Source organism: Gymnoscopelus braueri (assembly GCF_963280865.1).
Source record: "Gymnoscopelus braueri genome assembly, chromosome: 21".
In the NCBI taxonomy this organism is placed as follows: domain Eukaryota; kingdom Metazoa; phylum Chordata; class Actinopteri; order Myctophiformes; family Myctophidae; genus Gymnoscopelus; species Gymnoscopelus braueri.
The window spans coordinates 25,726,967-25,749,206 of NC_137623.1; the positions used below are offsets into that span (position 1 = coordinate 25,726,967).

General features: G+C 41.5%; 1 protein-coding gene across 3 annotated transcripts; it reads right to left on the reverse strand.

Annotated features, from left to right (window-relative positions):
• Nucleotides 1–435: 435 nt before the first annotated feature.
• On the reverse strand, nt 436–20,951 carry mybl1 (v-myb avian myeloblastosis viral oncogene homolog-like 1). Of its 3 annotated transcripts, none has more exons than XM_080417646.1 (15): nt 20,475–20,951; nt 16,398–16,497; nt 15,969–16,040; nt 15,395–15,487; nt 14,223–14,443; nt 13,358–13,559; nt 12,795–12,869; nt 10,424–10,663; nt 6,665–7,036; nt 6,348–6,487; nt 5,767–5,881; nt 5,118–5,234; nt 4,907–5,008; nt 4,258–4,446; nt 436–3,471 (listed from the first exon to the last, which is right to left on the reverse strand). In XM_080417646.1, the coding sequence occupies exons 1-15, from the start codon at nt 20,501–20,503 to the stop codon at nt 3,343–3,345; spliced, it is 2,196 nt and encodes a 731-aa protein (XP_080273772.1). In that variant the 5' UTR covers nt 20,504–20,951; the 3' UTR covers nt 436–3,342. The 3 variants fall into 3 exon arrangements, with proteins under 3 accessions (XP_080273772.1, XP_080273771.1, XP_080273773.1); XM_080417645.1 differs by having other exon boundaries at nt 6,665–7,054; XM_080417647.1 differs by lacking the exons at nt 15,395–15,487; nt 15,969–16,040; nt 16,398–16,497; nt 20,475–20,951 and adding an exon at nt 14,684–14,751 and having other exon boundaries at nt 6,665–7,054.
• Nucleotides 20,952–22,240: the final 1,289 nt, after the last annotated feature.

Consider the following 22,240-nt stretch of genomic DNA (forward strand, 5'->3'; position numbering starts at 1 on the left):
GGAATTCTAATATACCATGGTTATGATCATTATCGTAAAACTGTATACAATGAAAATGTAAGTGTTACATCTGTGATTTGTCTAGTAAACATTATAAAAAAAAAGTCCAGCATCTTGTGTATTGCTCATGCATAACTACAGTAGTATGACAACTGCTACTTTTCTGTACATGCACTTAATTCCCTCAAAACCTTTACATGGCCAACTGTTGTTAACATGCAATGCATGTTTCATACTTGGACCTACAAATGGAATGTACACGCACAAGTCAAACCAACAAACAGAATACAAATTAATCTGTTAGACTCATCTCAGCCACCATGATAAAAATACAAATATTAAGCTCTTATGAGGATGTCATTTAAGTCAAATATTATCACTGTGTCAGGCAGAAAGCTTGCATCTCAAAATGTTATCAATCTTTTTCATAAATTCATGCCCTATTTTATGTCTGTGTTTTTTTTTATAATATTGTACCAATGAAAAGTCTTGACAAGAGCTTATAGACTAAATAATAACTACATTGGATCCATTGGAAAACAGGTTGTTTTTTCCATTTCCTGAAAAGTAACGGTTTTGGACATACAAGGTTTCCACCCGACAGCGACAATATACTTTACTGTCCTCCTGCATACATTGCCTGATGTTTCCACTTGATATCACTGACAAGATTCCCTTCTTTTTCTCACTCCCATGCTTAATGCTAGATAATCCCCCATCTAAATCCAGATTATAGGCGACGATAACTGGATCCAGTGAGGTCAATATCACTGGGAGGACCATTTAGAACGGTAGTGTTACTTCACTGCTCTTGATTATAACATAAAAAGCATAAAAAACACTGTTTCAGAGAGGATTTGTTTTGAGAAGATGTCCAGAAATGCCTTCATCACACCAGTATTGTAAAACTGCTAACATGAAAGCAGTTTTTATTAATTGTTTTAACAGTATCACACAGCCTAAATGCATGCAGAGTTAGCAGTGTTTGTGTACAAAGCCATCACAATAAAAAAACATTTCATACAAGGCTTTGTTCTAGGCCTATATAGCTAACATCCTTCTGTGGTAGCTAGAGCACACTTTTTTTGTTGCCTTTTCTTTTCTTTTACTTTGTAAAAATCAAGCAGCTTAATCGTGTCAGTATCCTCAATCCTTACATGTTAAGAGACATTCATCTAACGGCAAAAAAAAACAAAAACCAAACAAAACACACAAGCACACACACAAATGAGAGCTATATCGTCAGCACAAACAAATGAACAGTCCAACAATTACAACGACGAGCAAAAAGTGCAATTTGCCTATGATTAGAGGTCAGAGATGGAATCCTGCTACCTAAAGCCAAGAGAACAAGAACACACTTTGATTCGAAAGCAATAGTAAAAGAAAAGAAATATTAGTGATAGGACTACATTATGGTTATTTGCTAGAGTGAGTCTTTGTCTGATTAGAAGTAATGATAAAACAAAATAAAATTAATGGATGTGGCAGTGCATGTTGACATCTAACTTGGGAGAAAATGAGCTGAATGGTAGCCCAATACTATTTTTGACAGAGAAAATGAAAATATAATTCTTCAATAATTTCTTTTTTAAATGTTTTTTTTTAAAGAAATAAATATATTAATTAGTAGACATTAAATAAATAAAACATCCTACAGCCTTCGGGCTCATGGTAAATCCTTCTCGACCAAACGCTTGTTGCATTATGGTCAGTACCAACCTTTGACACACTGAAACATCTGACTAAAGCCAGATTCACACTTAATTGCACTACAGTGTTCTGCGTAGAAAATAGCCAACCTACTATTTGGTCTGCTATTTGTGAAGCGCGACACTGTCGTACTACGGAGCATAAATTAGGCCTTAACAACGTTGACCATTCCTTCCCTAGGACGACGCTGAAGATGCTGCTTATAAAAAGGGGCAAGCAAAGCCAAGGTTTTAGGCTGTCTCGTCAGCATAAGGTAAACTTCTCAATGAAAGATTATGGCGTCCAATTTATATTAACATCTGAGCTTTAGGTAGCTGTCAAACAATAAATACAAGAAAAGAAAAAAACAAAACGAGATAACGTACCCTTCCGTTCTGAGGTTCTTTCACAATTCCATGCTATGAAATACATTCAGTCAATGTCTCAGAGGAAACTATGGCCTTGGAAAGGACTTGGGCACTGTCACTAACAGATACGCGTCGCAAGTGCTATCCAGTTTGCCCTTAAAACACTTCTCCTTTCTCTGCCTCAAATTCAGTAGTGCAATACTGACCGCTTTCTATTCCCGTCCCACAAGTCTTCATATCATCAGGGATAAGCATTCTCCACAACATAACGCTGCCGCCATGGAAAACCCACATAACTGCATTCCAGGCTCTTTTTTGATTCTTCCTGTTCTCTTCAATTGAAATGTTAACCTGATCATGTGTTGATGAACTTTAAAAAAAACATTGTTTTTCAAACAATATATGGTGCCTCAATGCAAAAGATATGGGTTCTATTCTTCATGTGTTGAAAACGTACTTTTTGTAGGCACATGATTTTTTTATGCAACTACAGCGACAGGGCAGTTTAACGAAAAAAGCTGGAGGAGATACACAAGTAGCGTTACATCATAAAATGTCTCATTCTTTTAACTTTTTTTTTCATTTCAACAATATATTAACAATATAAAACTCAAGAAGCAGCCACTGCTAGTAATAAACAGTCTATAATCTACAGCCCGCTGTATGGGCGGGCTGTTTTTAACATGGTCGACTAGTGCAGAATATCTATCTTCTTCCTTTCTTTCTGTACAAAAGAAAATGTTACATAGCCAGGGCAACAGCTTGCGTGTATTGATCAGAAAAGACATGGTCATCTAGAAAACACTTACAGTATGAATAGAATAAGTGCTTGGGCAGTGACCTAGAAACACGGAGAGAAAAAAACCCAAAACTAACATAACAGCAGCCATGCCTTTTTTTATGTCCTTGGCAGTGCATTTCTGCGTTATATAAAAAGAAAACATAACATCGTGTTTGGTTGCCTACGACAGATTGTCTGTTGAGCAGTGGTTCTCAAAAGTGGGGTCCGGGGACCCTCAGGGTTCCTTGAAGGTGTTCTAAAATGGGTGGCGCTGGAAGCACAAACGAGCTGGCCAGGTGTATGTATGGAGAACCGGGATGACTGGAGACTCCGATGGAGGGCTCGTCTGAGAACGACGTGAAGAAGACGGGGGTGCTTGAAATTAAAAGGATTTGAGAACCACTGCTGTTAGAGGAAAAAGTGGAGGCCGGGAATTACAAAGCAGCTCCCACTGCAATTGTGTCGGACAGGTGTAGTGTGTGTGGGTGTGTGTGGGTGACTTCAGAGCACAAGGGCCCTCGAGGTACAGCCGACGGACGGGTACGGGTTGAGGTACTGGCGGGCCTGCTCTGTCATGATTAGCTGGTCCTCCGTCTTCCCAAAAACCACTGTCTCCCACTCACTCTTCACCTGCAGATGAGACAGATATTGACAGTTACTGATGAAGATCGGAGGTCTTGTAAACATCCCTCTGACAACAGCACACTTGCATCGTTCCCGACATGAATGGCCCCAATTTAGTAGTTGTGCCAAATAACCCTCCCCACACCTTTTTGTGTTGGCACTGCTATTGTACCCACACTGGGCAAGACCTAGGCGGCTGAGTGTCTAAACAGAAGTACCGGAGTTTGGCGGAAGTACCGCCCAAGGAAATGATGCTGACGCTTTACAAATCTGTTTAGATTTTCCGTGAACGAAACGATTGTTATGATTGGTCGAAAAATATAGTTTCCGGGGGAAATACGTCCGACGGAAGTCCCGCCCCTATAGACACTCTCTGCTTTAGGTCGTGACCAGGCTTTTCTCTTCGCAGATGATTAAAGCTAGGAACGAGGCTATATGGTACCCTACTGGCTCACCTGCCAGTAGGGCAAAGGCACTACGTCCTCCCGTTCAACGCCCTGCTGACAGAAGCCACCCCAGCCTGTAGGAGTCGCAGCGACTTAAGATCACGCGCCCTGGCTTCCCTTACCCGAACATGACCAATTGTGTTCTTATAAACGCTCAGCAGGCTGGGTGCACCGAGGTGAATAATAATAAATTTCTGATCAAAATGGTGAGGTCAAATATCTCAGTGGACTAGAAAAAAACCTCAGTGAACACATACTATAATATATTGAATTAAAGATATGTGTATTCATCTTTGAGTCATTTTACATGCCTGTTGTTTACATCAAAGAGCATTCTTCTGTGCACCTGTACTGAAGGGTTGTGTGTTGGTGTTCCGTGGGTGGCTGGGGTCTTCTTCCCTCTGGGGCTGGGGAGGCGATGCAAGGGAACTATGGAAGTGTCCTCACTCCCAGAGGACAACGGACGGCTGCGTTCCTCTCGCTCAGGGATTGGGGTCATCAGAAAAGAGCTGGTCAGCAGATTTTCGTCTGCCTCCTACCAAAGGATGTAGAATGAAATTAATCAAGTTCTGTAGTTCTGCAATTCTGCAATAAATTTATTTGTTTACAGAATATGCTTTGATGCCGCACGATACGATAAGGTAATTTTAGCAATACCAAATCTTGCACCATAACAGAAATTTTCATGACCAGACAAGCTTTAATGTTTTTGTAGAGGATGAGTGGCTTATGAGCTGTGCAACCTCAATCTGTGTACTATGTTTTGCTAACATTACATGGTATTCCACAGGTGGCACAATTGACTTTGACAACATACACACATGGATATGATTGAAATGAAGCAAGAATCTCTGAAAGTTTGCAAAAAATGGAGGCACAGTTAGTTATCAGTGCATATAGTCTTCTTTGAAAAATTACACATGTACAGTATTGTATTTAAAACATGAATGATGTATGGGGGCCTGTGTTATAAAGTGACTTCAGCATGAAGTTACCTCTGCATTGAGCTGCTCTTGGAAGAGCTGGACGTTGAGGCAGTCTTTGCCCACGGGGTCAAGCACCAGAGACTTGCGCACCTTCCTGGCTGGGCCATCCATCTGAAATAAGACACGCAAAACCTGATATTATAAAACCACCCACCCATGTGGTAAAATGTCTTACTGTGCTGAAATGTCAAATACTAAAATATTTTAAAAAGCATTTTACATCATGTTTCCAAGTCCTAAATTCATGCTGAAAGTCTGCTCTGTTGAAGATATCGGCTCCAATCTCTCGTTTCAGAACTTCACGAATATCTTCCTCTAGAAAGGCCAGTGACTGGGGCTGCAGGACAGAGATAATACACAAACAAAATACAAACGCAATGAACAAGTGGCCGGTGGAATGTTACGTTATGGGACTGTTAAATGAGACACTTAATGAACAATGTACTTTTCAGACTTTCGGCCTTAGCGAGACAGACAAGGCATTAATTAAAGATTGCTGAAATCTCCTGCCCCTTAGGAGAGACGCTTAGACACTTGACCTATGAACAATGTGCAAACCAATCTGTTTGCAAATGTTCACAAAGACAAGTTGTTGTGATAAGCATGGTGAAGATACATGCAGAAGTTAATAACTTTATATGATTGATGATGTTTTACCATGTGGCACTTTGAGATTCCTTGTGAATGAAAAGCGCATTACAAATAAAATTTATTATTATTATTATTATTATTAATAATTTGACAGTAACGCCTTACTCACATGAGTTTGAGCTTGTTTGAACTTTTTGTTTGGAAGATAAATACATACATACAAAACACACTATAAGCACACAAATGCATGTGGCAAGCAATACGCATTTACAACCTACCTCCATCTTCAGTGGCCCATGCATTTTCTCCTGAGCAGCCAGAGCATTTTTGAATGGTGTTGGTGTCCTGGGAGTTGGCATCATTACGGCCCTACGGAACTTTGGCGTCCTGGACCTAAACGTAGACACATCTTATAACATAGGCTATAACAGTGGTTCTCAAACTTTTTTTATTTCAAGCACCCCCAGGCCACAGACCCCATAACTTTGATTGTGTACAAATGAAATCCCCTGGGGGTCCACGGACCCCACTTAAAGAACCACTGGGCTATAACATAACTATCAATACAGTACAAAGTCAGCCACGTATTAGGTCATCTCTCAAGACAGATTCAGCTAACAGCAGAATCTGTCAGCACCAATGCCTTAAACATGAAGTGTAGTTGTTTGTAGGAATACACAGAGAAGCACCCGGGAGGAAGTGGACTAAGAAAGGGTAGGGAGGAGCCAAACCCAAGTTCCTGTTTTACACAAAAAAAAAAGGTTTTGCCCCCAGAGGCAAATACAAAGAAATGTTTTACCGAATGGGTTACCAGATTGCATACTAGGTGACAAATATCAGCTATCGATTATTTTCTTACCCAGCATTCTCTTTCTGCTGCTTGGGTGTGGTTTCTTTTTGAAGGGGCGTGTTTAGGAGACACTTCTGGCCACACACAGGCGTTGAGGTGAATGCTGGGTGGTCCAGGCTTAGATGCTCTGCTCCTGACACGTTGAACAACTGGAAAACAACCCGGGACAAATAGGAAGTCACTCACATTGGTAAGAGTGGAAGAAGTACTCAGATTTAGTTTTACTCGCGTTGGTGAACTTAGCACCATGTACTGAACTAATAGTGAAGATTATGAACAGAGGATTATTAGTTTCTTCTTTTATGAAAACGTTTTTTTTTATATACCTGGGATGGGGAGAAAGGCATCGACTTTATGGGCGTTTTCTTGGGCGAGTTGGTGACGTTCTCTAAGAAGGAAGGGTAGTTCCTGTCACACATGGGAGACTGTCCCCCCTTCTCTCTTCTCTTCCTCCTCCCAGTGGACGGCTGAGGTGGCTTGGACGTGTTGATGGGAGTGAGAGGGTTGCCCTTGCCCGGTCCAAACGGCGCACAGTGTTTCTCGTGGGCGGGGATGGTAGATGGGGGGTTGACCGTGTAGCCCAACGCCTCCATCGTCCGTTCTTGCAGCAGGGCTGCGTATCCCTCTTGGGTGTGCTTGGGGGGCGTCGCAGCCTCCGACAGCTCAAAGCTAGCCACCTCGCTCCACGCCACAGGGTCCTGCAGAGCCAGACAGATCTACAATGGATTTTCAGGACCATAAATCAGATCTATATGCTTGATTTAGGTGTACCATTTAGCAAGTATTAATGACACACAACACTATTGACTATTCAGTGCTTTCTTTCTTTCTTTCCTTATCCCCTTATGACACATCTGTGAAAACGGTCTAGGGGTGCTGCAAAACAAATCCCTCTTCGAGGATATTCAAGTTTTCTACCTATCTACATTCAGAGTGTTGTTTGAAATTGAAATAGAAAAAGATGACAGATACATTTCACACTTAAAAAATACAGGTTTTTTTTTTAACCCTCAATACTCCCACCTCACACTTTTCTAAACCAGTCTTGTGATGGGAAAAACTAAATGAAAGTGGATCAAAATGAAAGATGATATGACTGCACTTAGTTTCCGTTGGCTCGGTGTTGTTTAGGCTGTGAACTTTGATAGACCACAGCCTGTGCTGTCTCTGGGTGTCCCCTCTAGTGAGCAACATAGTCTGCACACATGGTCCACTGCTGGAGATGGTGTAGGAGTTCTACCTAATTCATGCTCCATCGTACGACAGCGTTGCACATCAGAAATAGCATTATACAAGCTCACAATGCGTCGTGACTCATTGTGAGCTTGTAGCATGCCATTTTCGGCGCGCAACACCGCCATACGACAAAGTCTAAATCAGGCTTTCAAATCACAAATGCTCCTGCCTGCATCAAGTCAGCATTGTGGCAACATTTCAGATCCCCCATTAGTTAAACAAACAATCCTAAACAAACACAAAAAGTGTGAGTGTTGTTGGCGGTGAAAAGCACATGTACCTCAAACATCTCAAAAACATCATAAAATTGTCGAATGGGAGGACCGGCCGGCTGGCCGGCGGGCGGACCACGTCATCACTCTCATGTCACTCTGACTCAGCCATAACCATATAAGGAGTTCCCAATGCAGCTTCGCCCAAATATTTAGTGTTGTTGTCTAACACCTCAATGTGTCGTCATGGCATCAGGTGCAAACAAATCAGCACCACATATAACCGATATGGCCATATATGGGCATGCCCATATATGGGCATATACTGATGACATCAGGGATCTCCAAATATGGGCATATCGGTCGGATCGGCAGTGCGACGTTAGCGTGGAAACCGGACAAATATGCCAGTGCAAAAAAAATGTATAAACCTCGGCAGCTTTGGCAGCACTACAGTATCACGATGCAATTGCCCACGTTGTCTAGACGATTTTGCATGTGGGGGGTTTAAAATGAGGCGTGGTCTGGCGCGATCAGGGTGCAATGCTATTTTCGCTTCAAGTGAAGACCAGCTTGGAGCTGGTCTCATCTCCAGCTTGGAGCTGGTCTCATCTCTTGCATCTCTGGTGCAATGACAGCAGCGCAGGTGACATTTTAACCTTACAGGTCCATTTGTTTCCATTTGTACACTCTAAGTCAGTGGTAGGCAACAGGCGGCCCGTGGGCCAGAACTGGCCCGCCAGCGTTAATATCTGGCCCCGACAAGTAATCTTGTAAATAATTTACAATAGCTGACTGACGGTCCAGGTAGGATATGCACAGCAATAGCTTTGAATTGATTAAATCAGGTATGATGAACAAATAGTTCTATTTCCATTCTTTGAATGTTATGTTTCCACTGTCAACTTTCCTCTTGAGACTTTTGGATGAAAATCTCCTCTCACGTTTAAAAAACACACCAAAGCAGTGTTTCACATGCCTCAAATGATACATTGTTTCTCTCCATTCTAAGAGACCTTGAACCATGAAAGAGCTCTTGTTCGAAAAGGAGTACTCTCTGTCTCCAGATAAAATGTTCACTAAATATCCTCTAAGTGAAACATTCAAGGATGACGCCTGCACAAGAAGGATTAGATAAGCATTTCTGTGTGCACCTGTAACATTTGATTCCACATGCTTTTTCTGTTATACCACATCTTTATGTAGTAACTTGTATAACAATACAGTTATTATTGTCTCCGCCAGGCCGAAAGGCATGGCGAGAGAGTATGTTTTGCCCCCTGTCCGTCCGTCCGTGTGTCCGTCCGTGTGTCCGTCCGTCCGTGTGTCTGTGTGTCCGTCATTCTGTCATTTTGTGTACAGCTAATCTCCGGCACCGTTGGCTTGATCGCAGCGAAACTGTGCACACACACTCCCTGGATGCCAGAGCAGAACCTCTGCCCCAAAATTTTCAAATTAGCCTTTTATAGCGCCACCAGGAGGCCGCTTTTTGCAAAACACATTTCTTGACAGTACTCCTACAGATTTTATCCAAACATCACGCAAATCAGTACACAGTATCTCTATAGTCATGTGATCAACACGGATCTGTCCAATTTTCCATATTTCATCCTGATTGGCTAAGGTTGGCTTCCAAAGTTTGCAGGATTGCTCCGTTTTCAACAAAATGCCTCAAATCATGAACGCAGCTTGCGATTTCCGTGAGATTTCACACGCACATTCCCACTAGGCAGAGGAATAAATGCCACTTGAAAATGTTCAAATCAGCCTCATGGTGGCGCTATAAATGGACGATTTGTGTTTTTAACTATAACTGCACCGATCTGCATGAAACTTTGCACGCACACTCCCTAGAGGCCAAGGAAAAAATACTGACCTGCATTTTTCACATTTGCCTTTCATAGCGCCACCAGGAGGCCGACTTATGTAAAACAATTATTTTGATATTAAGCCTTCTGAATTTATCCAAATTTCACGCACATCGGTACACTTGATCTCTATAGTCATGTGATCACGATGGATCTTTTAAAATTTTCATATTCCATCCTGATTGGCTAACATTGACATCTAAAGTTTGCAGGAGTGGCCCGTTTTGAACAAAATGCCACAAATCATGAATGCAGCGTCCGATTGTGGTGACACTTTGCACGCACATTCGCACTACATTGAAGAACAAATGCCACCCTTTTAACATTGCCCTATTATAGCGCCACCAGGAGGCCAATTTTGCAACACTTTTCTTTTTTATATTACTCCTACAAATTCAAACATCATGCAAATCGGTACACATATAGTCAAGTGATCAAGATGGTTCCGTCCAATTTTTCATATTCCATCCTGATTGGCTAATTCCGAACATTACTGCCCCACAATAACCTACCTGACCTGGCGGAGACCTGTGCTCCGAGGAGCACTTTTTCTAGTTATTGTATATGTTTGTTTGTTGCAAGTTCCACGTCCTAAATTAGCCATTGATTGTGTTCTGGCCTACCATCTAATGTCTTTGAAAAAGTTTGGCCCGAGGCCAAACTTACTTGCCGACCACTTAAGTTAAAGTAACAATGAGTATTTTATTGTGTACCTTATGCAAGTGACATACTCAACGGGCAAGGCATAGGCAAAAGTGCACACACTCACCGAGTCTATAAGCTCCATAGTCTCAGCAAACTCTGGTATATTCTGTAATGTGGACAGGACGGTGCTGGTCTCCACCGCCAGGAACTTGCTGGGGGAGATGTGGAGCTGTCCTGGAGGCCCCTGGGGAACTGTGGGGCCCCTCAAGCGCCTCCCCTCCCCCTGCTCTTCCAGGCTGCTGCTGCTGGTTGTCAGGGTGTCGTCTGAAGCGGTGTCTGACCAGACTGAGTACTGCTCCATACTCTGAGGGGCAGGAGGGACACAACATGAAGGTCAGATACTGCAGCAGGCTGTGGCAGCAGATCTCTAGATTGTAACGGTAGAGTTTAGCGCTGGGCAATAAGTTGAACTCTCTAGAATTTCAGATAGCCTATATTTTGTATTAATAAAATGTATAAAGCACAGAAGTACACATTGTGTAATCAATTAATTTGGTTGATAAACACTTTGACAACACTTTCAAGTCATATTGCCCAGCTCTAGTTGAGGTATTAAGGTAAAAGAAATGAAGAATGCCAGTTGCCATGAAGTTTCAATGAGTTTAATCTAACATTTCATCATGTAATGTAAATTAATATTGTTCTAACTCTGAGGCTGTGTCCGAAATCACCCCTTTCACTACTTCTATGTAGGGGACTATGTAGTCAACTTATCGGTGAAATAACACATTTTGTATGCCAGATAAACATAGTCATTTTTCTTTCAGCGCAATGCATGATGTTATGTATGGTTTGCGATAGTGACCATCAGTTGTGCCCTACTTTGTACGATGCATTTTGGGATAAAATGATTCCACCATTTTAGGGTATAATAATTATCACCAAGGCCGTACATTCGGACACCACTACCAAATGGCGTAATGACTACATAGTGCACTATACTGTATAGTGAAAAGGGAGTGAGTCTGAGTGTTAGCCACCTCCATGACCAGTGATGATTAGGTATCAAATGCTGTTTATTAAATCTTCTCAATAGAAACTTCATTCAAAGAAAACCCAGGGACACACAATGGTGATACTGTAACAGGCAGCTGATGTTGGCACAATATCAAACATAGATATTAGAAGCGGCGATGGATTTAGATATGAATGCATCAGATGGGAGAAGATGGTGCTGGGAAAGACAGAACAAACAGAAAGAATGGAGAGCTGGCTGAGGTTCCACGTCAAACCGCTGGCTGAGATAACGCACATGTTGAGCGTGGGCATGTAGGAGGGGCGGGGGGGGGGGGGGGGGCTGGTGGGGAATGGGAAGAGGTTAATGGTTGTGGTGGTATGGAGGGGCGGAGGAGGGGAGGAAGCTGATAAGCAACGCTTCAGGCCATTCTGAATGAGTAATGAGATGGGAAGCTAGTTACTACAGCACAACTACAGCAAATCAGGCTGCTGGCACATGTACATACATTGACAGTGTTCACGCGGCGGCCATTTTGCTCTTACTTCATACCTTATTGACATAAGGAGCATGGCCGCCGTGTGAATTTATGGTCAATGAGTACTACAGCACACTCTCATGTGCCAGCTTCGAAAACCACACACGCAAAGCTAACCAGGTATGCTAACTAACACACTGCAGAGTGTGCTCTTACACATGGGCCTCGGCACTGCGCTTGGCGCCGGACTTCACTCTCTGCTGACATAAGCAGCAACTCAAGCTCCTTAATTCTTTGCTCTCTGTCTGGGTCATCCAGGCAGGGCGGCTGGAAATGAAACACGCGTTGGAGGGGAGGAGAAAAAAAGGAGGGACGGAGGGACGAGAGAAGGACAGAAAGAGGAAAATCAAAAGACAAATAATACATGTAACAGAGATTTAATGGTGAAACGCTAAGGTTTACTACATAGCAGAGCACAACCGATACGTCGTCCGGACGATATTTGTTTAACCCATTTAGACCTGAGGCCGATTCTAAAAACGCCTTCTAAATCCTAACCTAAAGTTTTTCTGAGAACAAAAAGAAGTTCAAATTCATGTAGCTATAGCAAAAACTAAAATAACAGATGTTTTCCCGGATTGAAAGGTATAACAACGTATAGGCTTTCCAGGTCTAAATCTGGGTTAAGAAAGCAGCCTTATGTGTACCATTGCATAGTCATATCGGTACCCGCAGAAAAAAAATCTATTTCTTTAACTACATTCTACAAACTAGTAAACTACATTTCTTAAACTTCAACTACATACTGTATATCAGCTATAATGCCGTAAATGAGTGTATTTGATGAGTGAAAATCAATATCGGTTGGGCTCTACTACATTGTTGTATTCTTTTATGTTAGGACAACAAGTCGTTTCCAGCAGTCTATGTACAGACACATGCAAGCGTAAACATACAGAGACACACAAAAGTAAAGAAGAAGGCACACAGATTCCCACTCACTGATAAAAAGCAGGAGGTGTCTGGGAGGCTGTCCATCAAGTGTCCATTGTGAGGGTCATAAGGATATCCCTGCATCTACAACACAGAACATCACACTTACAATAAACTCATGACGACTACACACAGACCTCATACTTTTGACAAATATCAGAAAAGCAAGGACTTGTTTAAGACCATATTGTCAGAAAAAGGGTGACTTTATTGATCTGAAATAATGCAAAGACATATACTGCATTGGTCCTCAAAAGTGGAATCAGGGGACCCCCAGAGGTCCTTGAGGGGGTTCCATTGGGTCCCCAGCTAAAAAACTGATTAAACATTTAAGCCCTATATAATTTTTTGGCTATTCCAAAATGTGGCCAATCTACACGCTCACAGCTCGTCATGATGTGTCGTGTTATGAACATATAGGTCTGCTGTTTTTGAAAATGTTGAAGAATCTACACAAAATCTTTTCAAATGGGGGTACGGCAGTCCGCGGCCAAAGAAATATCAATTTGGGGGTCCTCGACATGAAAATGTTTGAGATCTACTGATAATGCTGTATACAGCAGCTGACCCACCTGGTTGGGGGCTGACATGGACAGGGGGCTGTGGTCACAGTGCAGGTTTTCCGGCGGTGGAGGAGGACAGGGTCTGTGGTGACGTCTCTTCACCCCACAGTGAGAGGAGGCGAAGGTCCGGAGGCCCTCCTGGAGGTAGCCCTCATGTTCTACCTTTCTTCTCATGGTGGAGTTCCAGTGGTTCTTGATGGAGTTGTCAGTCCTGTTGAGGAGAATGTGGGTCATAGTCAATACTAGTTCTCAGGTGTAGTCTGCCACTCTCAGGCTACAGCACCAATTGATTAAATAATGTTGTCATTCGATGCCACTGACCAACTATAATTTTCATCAGACCCTGCAATATTTTATTGGTGAATTGATTGCTGAAGAGTGGACTATGGTGCTATACTGTAACAGCACTCGAGTTGTGAGCTTCAGCTCTGCATTTGTATGTTGTATATTTTCTAAACGTGGTGCCTGTCGTGGAAAGCACATGCACCACGCATTATGACATAATCGACAGTACATCACATTGTTCGCGGCATCCAATCCCAGCAACACAAATACTTCTTTATTGTATTGTTTTTTATCATGATTTTAGTTTTATTGTGTTTTTGGTGGTTTGAAATTATGGATTATCTTGACTGATACTGTAGATATTCATAGTTTTTTAAGACAACAGAAAAATATCCCTGCATTTTTAGTGGCCAAAATATAAAATATTGTGTTTGGACGGATGATATTGGCCGTTACAAAAATATTTGTGTGGTATGTTTAATACATTTATTATCATTTTAATCACTAAAAAGATATGATGTACAGTACAGTACAAACGTCTAATAGGGCAAGCAGTGTGTGTGAGAGGCTGGGCATGAGGCTGCATTACCTTCCAGGCAGGAGCTTGGAGATCTCAGCCCAGCGGTTTCCCAGCCGCTTGTGGGCCTCATAGATGATATGATCCTCTTCCTGGGTCCATGAGGACTTCTTCACCTCTGGGTTCAGGTGGTTGTGCCACCGTTCACGGCACTGCTTCCCGATCCGTCCCTGGAGGTGCTTAGCGATCACGGACCAGCGCTTGGGGCCGTATTTGTGCACGAGGTCAATAACCTGCAAAAATGTTCAGGAAAAGGAAGTTCAGCAAATCACAGACAGCGGTGGTGATTAACCACTTAAGCCCTATGTTTTACTTTACGTCGCACAGAAATAGCAACAATATCCAATCTACAAGCTCACAACATGTGACACTTTTTGAGATTGTAGGTCTGCTATTTTGGCATATAATTAAATGCCTAAAATGGGGATGCCAGGCACTTGAGAGTGTTTACACAGCCCTATTGATAAACAAACCATATTTATCGTGGTATCTTTCCTCCTTTCATTTATGTGTGAGAATCTGCAGAAATGCCCTACATGGATCCATTCATAACAGGCCTTACAGAACTCTCATTCAGGGCCCTTCCTCTGGCTAGTACTGCCGCTGCCACTAGAATCCCACTGTAGGAGTTGCTGTAGTTGTTGGCTCTTTCTGTCACGGCTGAAAAATGCTGTGACGTCATCGTTGACAGTCTGGGGTATCACAGACAGGTCTGTGTTACTGTTGTTGTGACGCCAACAGCTTGGTGGAATCAAAACGTCATTCTTGACATTCCTGCAGAGCACTGTTCCATTTAAGGAATGCATTGTCTGCCTGAGCAGAAATCAACCTTCGGTCGGCACAGAAACGTACTGGGCTCCGAACCAAAGACTTGGAAAGTCTGAGTCGTATTAGTTAGGCATGAGGTACTGGAGAATTTACATAACTACGGCTCAAATGAAAGCGTTGGCGGGAACCCTTGCTTGAGCATGTGCAGAGCTCTGCTAGTCCAGGGGGGAAAGATACATTGCACATTGTGCCATTTGTTCGTCCGGTGTTCTTTTGACTCCAATGGCTCCATCCTCTCCCCAGTCCCCACAGCATCCTAGTACTTCCCCTATCATTTTCCTTTTTACGTCATCTTCCTTTCTGCCTTCCCCTCTACTCCCTCCATCCCAGGACAGGGAACGCCCAGATCCTCTTACCTTCTGATCCTCCTCTTTTGTCCAGGGTCCTTTCACCAGCTCCGGGTTGAGCACCTTCTGCCAGCGGTGCTGACACTGTCCATCTGTCCTCCCCTGTGACAGAGAGACAGAATGAACGACACCTCGTCAAACCACAGCACACCTGTAGCCTTCTGAGAGTAGAATACCATTCACCACACCCATGTGACTTTACCTCATTGTCAAACACACCCTTATTAGGGATAATGTCAATGATCTGCCTTCTAAATGGCTTGGCAGCTGCAACATATGAGACCAGCAAAGACATACGTCAGCGTGCCGGTCTCACTATGTTACAGAGAAAAACATCAACGACTCACAATCAATGACTACTATTACGAACTTTTTCAGATTACTAAATGAGTATACACAGTGTGTTACCATATACAAAGTTTTTTTTGCAAACAATAAAATGTAATACTGTAACTTTAATTTGGTTAATTCTGTGATATTGCTATTGTTGTACATTGCCAAATCAATCATATGATTTAAAACTACCGGTATTTATAGATCTGCATACTTATAGGCATGAAAACATATTACTGTAGCTCCTTACTGGAAAATAGCTGGCTATCAGTTTCCAGGAGTCAGATCCATTCTGCTCCACTGACTTTTTCAGCTTTTCGTCCTAAGAACAGGCAGAGAGAGACAGACAGACATTGAGAAACCAACCTTCCTGAGAAGCTTCCTTTATCTGCATTCAGGTTAACGCCCTTGCATTTCCCTTTTAGAGAAGACGTTTCACAGCCTTCTTGTATGTAGCAGTAACAGCAGTGATGAATACGATTTCACCAAGGCATCGGACTTAGGTCCTATAAATATTTTTCAATTGCGTCTGGAATTTGAGCTCCACGTTGTTTTTCCCTTTGAGAGTGTCCTACAACATGCAATTGCCCTGCACACAAATAATGTATGCTCAATCTCATACACTGAATATACCACAGCAACTATACAAAAGACCAACCAGTGGCTCTCATGAGCTTACCTCGTCCCGAGACCATTTGACTTTGCACAGAGACTTCTTGTCTTTGCTCTTCTCTTTACTCTCTGGATCTGTGGAATGTAGCTCTTCATCCTCATCCTCGCTGAAAATGCACAGTAGAGGTGCGAGAAGAGAGAAAGAAAAGCAGAGATCTATTAAAAGAGCTGTACTTGGTTATGCAATACTAACACCAAAAAAACCTTCACATACTTCAACTCACATACTTCAAATGTAAAATGAAGATATTTCAGTCCACTTTTTGTGAACCAACTCTTTGCTTTTAATGCCCAGTAAAACTCTTCTTGAAAAGCAGTGTATTAAATTGGTACATAGAACATAGTTAAATTAGCTCCTTTTATGGTGTTCCTTCACAGGCTGCAGGCCTGTTGAGCAGGATTTGTTTTCAGTAGTTAATCACATTCAATGCATTGATTCAGATACTTCTTACATCATGCTGCTCTGACATATTGGTTGGCTTGTTGTGTCTGACTGTAATGCTCCCAAAAATAGTCTTGTGCCTCAAGCTTGTGGTCTGTTTCACGAGTACAGCTGAACGCTGAATATAGCAGCTGTCTTTGGATAGTTAACCAACACAACAAAATGATACTTAAGATACCAAAGCCTATTAGACAATAGAAAGGACTAAACAGCTGAATTGGCTGAGACATCATCTGACAATACAGCATGCTAAAACAGAAACAGCTGAGAGATTATCGCATTTAAGCTACACACCACACTTTGACAAAACACTCACACAATATATTTCTGTCGTGATTAGAAAATATAGAAGAATAATATGAACACCAATGTAAAATTTGATGGGGGGTGTTGGAAACAAGATTCCAGTCGAGTGCATCAAATCATCAAAAAGAACATTCCTAACCCTAATTACATCAGCCTTATCCACCACAGATCAAATTATGATGTCACATAGGGGTTCTTTTTAGACCACACATTACTGGTTTTAATGGTAGACCAATGTTGACCTTTTCTGAAAGTGTGAAAAAAAAAAAAAAAAAAAAAAACGTATAGATCCGCCAGCATAATCAACATCTGCTTCTCTACTCAGACGTTTCTCTGTGTCAGCCCCTGAATTCTTGACCACAAAAATGACATAATTACTCCTGAACAAATTCAAGTCAGGCCCTGTTTCCAAATCCATATAAAAGTTGTTGCTGGGCAACACTTCCTTCATGGCTTCAAGCCGTACTTTTCACTTGAAAATCAGTTATGTTTGGCAAGCGAGTGGCGACATGGTCGTACAACAAAATTTAAATTAGGCTTGCATTAGTGTCTGTACAAGACCTTGACAGCGCAAAAATTAAGACAGTTACCATGGCATGGGTACCACAGAGCAAAACTGTACTACCACACACACACATGCACGCACGCACACACACAAAGTAGGGAAAATAGGCTTTCCCTCAGGTCTTCTAAACATGGGAGAAAGGGCTGCTTCAGTGTGTTGACCTGAACATGGCAATTGAATTTCAGCACAGCCTAATTCCCTCAGTAGAGCAAAGAGAAAGATGGAAGTGAGTGTGGACCTATCAGGCTGAACCAGGAGGAGGGGTATAAGGTGTTCCCACATCAACAGGCTCTTTCTCCTCTGGAAGTAAATGAGTGTGTGTGTGTGTGTGTGTGTGTGTGTGTGTGTGTGTGTGTGTGTGTGTGTGTGTGTGTGTGTGTGTGTGTGTGTGTGTGTGTGTGTGTGTGTGTGTGTGTGTGTGTGTGTGTGTGTGTAGGCTATGCAGCAAGGAGTCTTCGGAGGAGGTACGCTGGGGTGTGGTCAGGAAAATGGCAAAAAAAAACTAACCGTCCAGGTTGCTGAAGTTTTGAAAAACTGTGGGAACTAAGTTTCATGGGAGTTTCTATGTCTATATGTAATTATTCATTTAATTTTAACACGCCGGCATGCATTGCTGTTACATCTATACAATATTACTCTAAAATGATAGTATTACTAGTCTAAATTAGGCTACATAAGTTTAATAATAAAATAAATTATATTATAATAATGAATTGCATTTTTATGGCGCTTTTCTAAGTACTCAAACTTACTCAAAGCGCTTTACAATGGTTCATTAATTCATACATATTATGTTGCCACTGTAAAACCAATAGTTTACAGTATTTCATAGGATGGATAACTTCCTCAAATGTGCACAGACACAATCCACCACTACTGCTGGAGAAGATCCTCATCAATTGGTTGGTAGAATGGAGACGATATGGGCAAAAAGATAACATATTCTAGTGTTTTACCAGGTGCAACCTTGAGCTTGTGTCTAATTGTGGGGGACAAGGCGCCCCTCAACCTCGCACCCCAGATGGAAACACAAAGGGGGTGGGGGGACACGCGCCTCTGAACTGCTCATTCAAGCTGAAATTACGTCACCGCCATGTTTATGGACCAATCACACTATAAATCAATACTTAATTTAGCCATTCACATGCAAATCTTCCTCAATGTTATGCACCTTAGCAGCTGCCTTTGAATTGACCCTGGTAATTTACTAGGCAAAATCAATTAAATGAATCTTCTATGCAGGTATTTTTTTCTTTACACTAACATTTTATTTAGTTATTTATCTATTGCAAAAACAATCTGGTGACACTCGGGTAATTTGCAAAAAAAAATAGAAAGAACACTGAGCACTAGCTTAGAGATTAAGATAGCCACAGCAAACATTATAAACTTACAGTATATACTCTTTCACTTTCAAGTAATGAATCACCAAGGATGCTGCAGTGGGGTTGCATAATCCACCCATGCAAAAGGAGTGGAAATTAATCATTCATGTACTTTCCTAGAAGCTATTCCCGCTGTTTTTGATCATATATGGTCCACTTTTGTAAGTAAAGACTTATTTATTTTGTGTGCGAGGTTTAATAGAACAAACAAAGCAACACTACATTTATTTTAGATAGAACTGGCCTGAAATAATGATATTTGAGCATTCATCCTCCTTGATATTCTGTCACACAGTTCACAAGCAGCCATTTAGGTACACATGTGGTCCTTATGATAAGAGTAGCAGGTGCACACATGCAAAATATGAGATATCAGAGACACCACGCCACACACTCACACTTTCATTTCAGATGATCACAGTGGTGGGAGAAGTACTGAAATGTTTTACTTAAGTAAAAGTATCAATACCACCATGTAGAAATACTCTGTTGCAAGTAAATGTCCTGTATTCAAAATGTGCTTGAGTAAACGTACAAAAGTATTGGTGTCAAAATATGCTTAAAGTACCAAAAGTAAAAGTACTCATTGTGCAGAATGTCCCATTTCACAAGTTCAAAATGTATTAAAAAATATATTTTGAAAATATCAGATCTACAAGCTCACAATGCGTCATCGCGACGCATTGTGAGCTTGTACCACCGAAATATATATAGAGTTGAAGTGGTTTTGTAATAACAAAGTAATTAGTAACTAACAACTAACAACTAGTAACTTGTAGTGAAGTAAAAGTACAATATTTTGCTCTGAGATGTAGTGGAGTAGAAGTAAAAGCATTGCAAATTGGACATACTCCAGTAAAGTAAAAAAAACACCTCCAAACTGTACTGTACTTAAAGGGGAAGACCACCCATTTTCAATATTTAACTATGTCATTAATATAGCATAAAGGAGTTGTGTGGAAATAAGAAAAAAGTTCCCCCCTTTCTGTGTTGCGTTGAACTGGAGGATTGATTTTGGGTTTAACATTGCAAATTACACCGTGATGACTCATCATGGTGTAATTTGCAATGTTAAACCCAAAATCAATTTGGGTTTAACATTTAAAATTTTTAACATTTAAATTTTTTCTTATTTCCACACAACTCCTTTATGCTATATTAATGACATAGTTAAATATTGAAAATGGGTGGTCTTCCCCTTTAAGGACAGTACTTTAGTACAATGTGCTTAGTTACTTTACATCACTGGACGATCACGTTATTAAGGTAATAATCACGAGCTATTTTCAACATTTAACAAAAAAGGAATGCACTGAAGAAGAATACTGTAAACAGATGTACAACAACAAGCCACATAAAGAAGAAGCATCCCTATCTTAGTCCCACCTGCGTGATGATGACTTCACGTTGTCCATGAGAGCTGCAGCAGCGAGTTGATCGTATTATACAGCTTCCCAAAAAGAATATGATCGGATCGAGGTGACACACTTCTCTTAGATTTCCATACAAACACAACAAGAAAGGTGTCGTTTTGTCGTTTTCCACGCAGACCTCGCTGTGTCAGCCACTCATTTCCTCAATTTTAATTCCTGAAATGCACCATGAGGCAGCAACAGCAGTAGCTTAAGCCTTACAGTCCACAATAACATGGTGTTCTTTCTGGCAAGTACTGTGTCAAACGTAATAACAACATACTTCCGAGTCAAACGCGTGTCTTATATGAATGCTCTTCTTCGTTTCCCTAATATTAAATATTATCTCACCGACGGCCGGTCTTTCTTATGTATAGAAGAAGGTGACATATTATATTTCTCTCGCCATGTAAAGATATACGTCCAGGCTGCAGCGCTACTGTCCCGCTTGTCTGGCTGTGCCTCTCCTTGGCATTCATGATTTTTCGTCCATCCCGCCGATTCTCGCGCCCAGCCTCCTCGCAGAGGCGGGTTTGAATCTGCGCAGGCGGCCTCGCGTCTGATTGGTCGAGCCGGTGACGCGTGCCAAAAAAGAGCAGATCTGCAAGCTGACAACGCGTCGCGATGCGACGCGTTGTAGGCTTGCAGATCTGTTCTTTTATTTATTATTTTTTTGGCACGCGACACACCCCCCTCGCGCGGTGAAGTAGAGAAGAAGAGGGGGCTAGGGGGCGGGGTGTTCCAAGCTGCAATGTAGTTTACACGTTGCTAGTGTATACTCTGTCTGTATAGCCTTGTTTTTAAGTGTTTTTATTCAGTGGAGGAAAAAGTATTCACATATTTTACTTAAGTAAAAGTATCAATACTGCAATGTAGAAATACTCGGTTACAAGTGAAAGTCCGGAATTCAAAATTTACTTTGATTTTTTTTTAAATCTACAAAGTAACTGGTAACTAAAGTTTTCAAATAATTGTAGTGGAGTAAAAGTACAATATTTGCCTCTGAGATGTAGTGGAGTAGAAGTATAACTATTTTTATTTTCAATTTTATGAAAATTGGAAATACTCCAGTAAAGTAACAATACCTCAAAACTGTACTTAAGTACAGTACTTTACACCACGGTTTTTATTTGGACACTTGCTTTGGCCATGTAAAACGTATGTTTTCTCATGCCAATAAAGTTAATTTGAAGCGCCTTTTATTCACAACTGTATATAATATATAGATAGTCATTATTGATCACTGAACATTGCCTTTATCTAAGCAGGTCTCAGTTCTGCAGATAAATGATTTCTTATTGACACCTTGTGGACAAAGAGGTTGTCACATTCAATAGAAACTTTATGCACTCAGTTACACTTTATTGTTACCCAGTATTTTAACAGGCCTAGAGCTGGGGCATTGATAGACCGACTCTAGGACATGTTATTTATGTAGCCTACACTACAGCATGGCCTAAATAGCATGTAAAATACAAGAAACAGTCAATTAATGTTTTATTTATTGTGATTACACACACAGTAACTCAAGACTTCAGACTTCCCTTATTTGCCACAATACAAGTGGAAGCTAAAATGTAATCAATGTTAGATATTAGGCTTTTGGTCAGGCAGAGGCCCCCCCCTCCTTTGACCTTTGACACAACAGTGTTAGGGACACAAACAGTAATCTGAACAGACTGGTGAAGAAGGCTGGCTCCAACATCACTGTTAAATTGGATGGGGTGGAAGAGGTGGTGA

Excerpts from the sequence above, each read along its gene's own strand:
- mybl1 (XM_080417645.1), bottom strand. The coding sequence starts at position 20,503 with ATGGACAACGTGAAGTCATCATCACGCAG. Across the intron at positions 14,444-15,394 it reads CAAAAGAGGAGGATCAGAAG|GTTATTGACCTCGTGCACAA; the intron begins GTAAGAGGATCT and ends ACATTTTTGCAG. Across the intron at positions 5,882-6,347 it reads CAGCAGAAAGAGAATGCTGG|GTCCAGGACGCCAAAGTTCC; the intron begins GTAAGAAAATAA and ends GTCTACGTTTAG.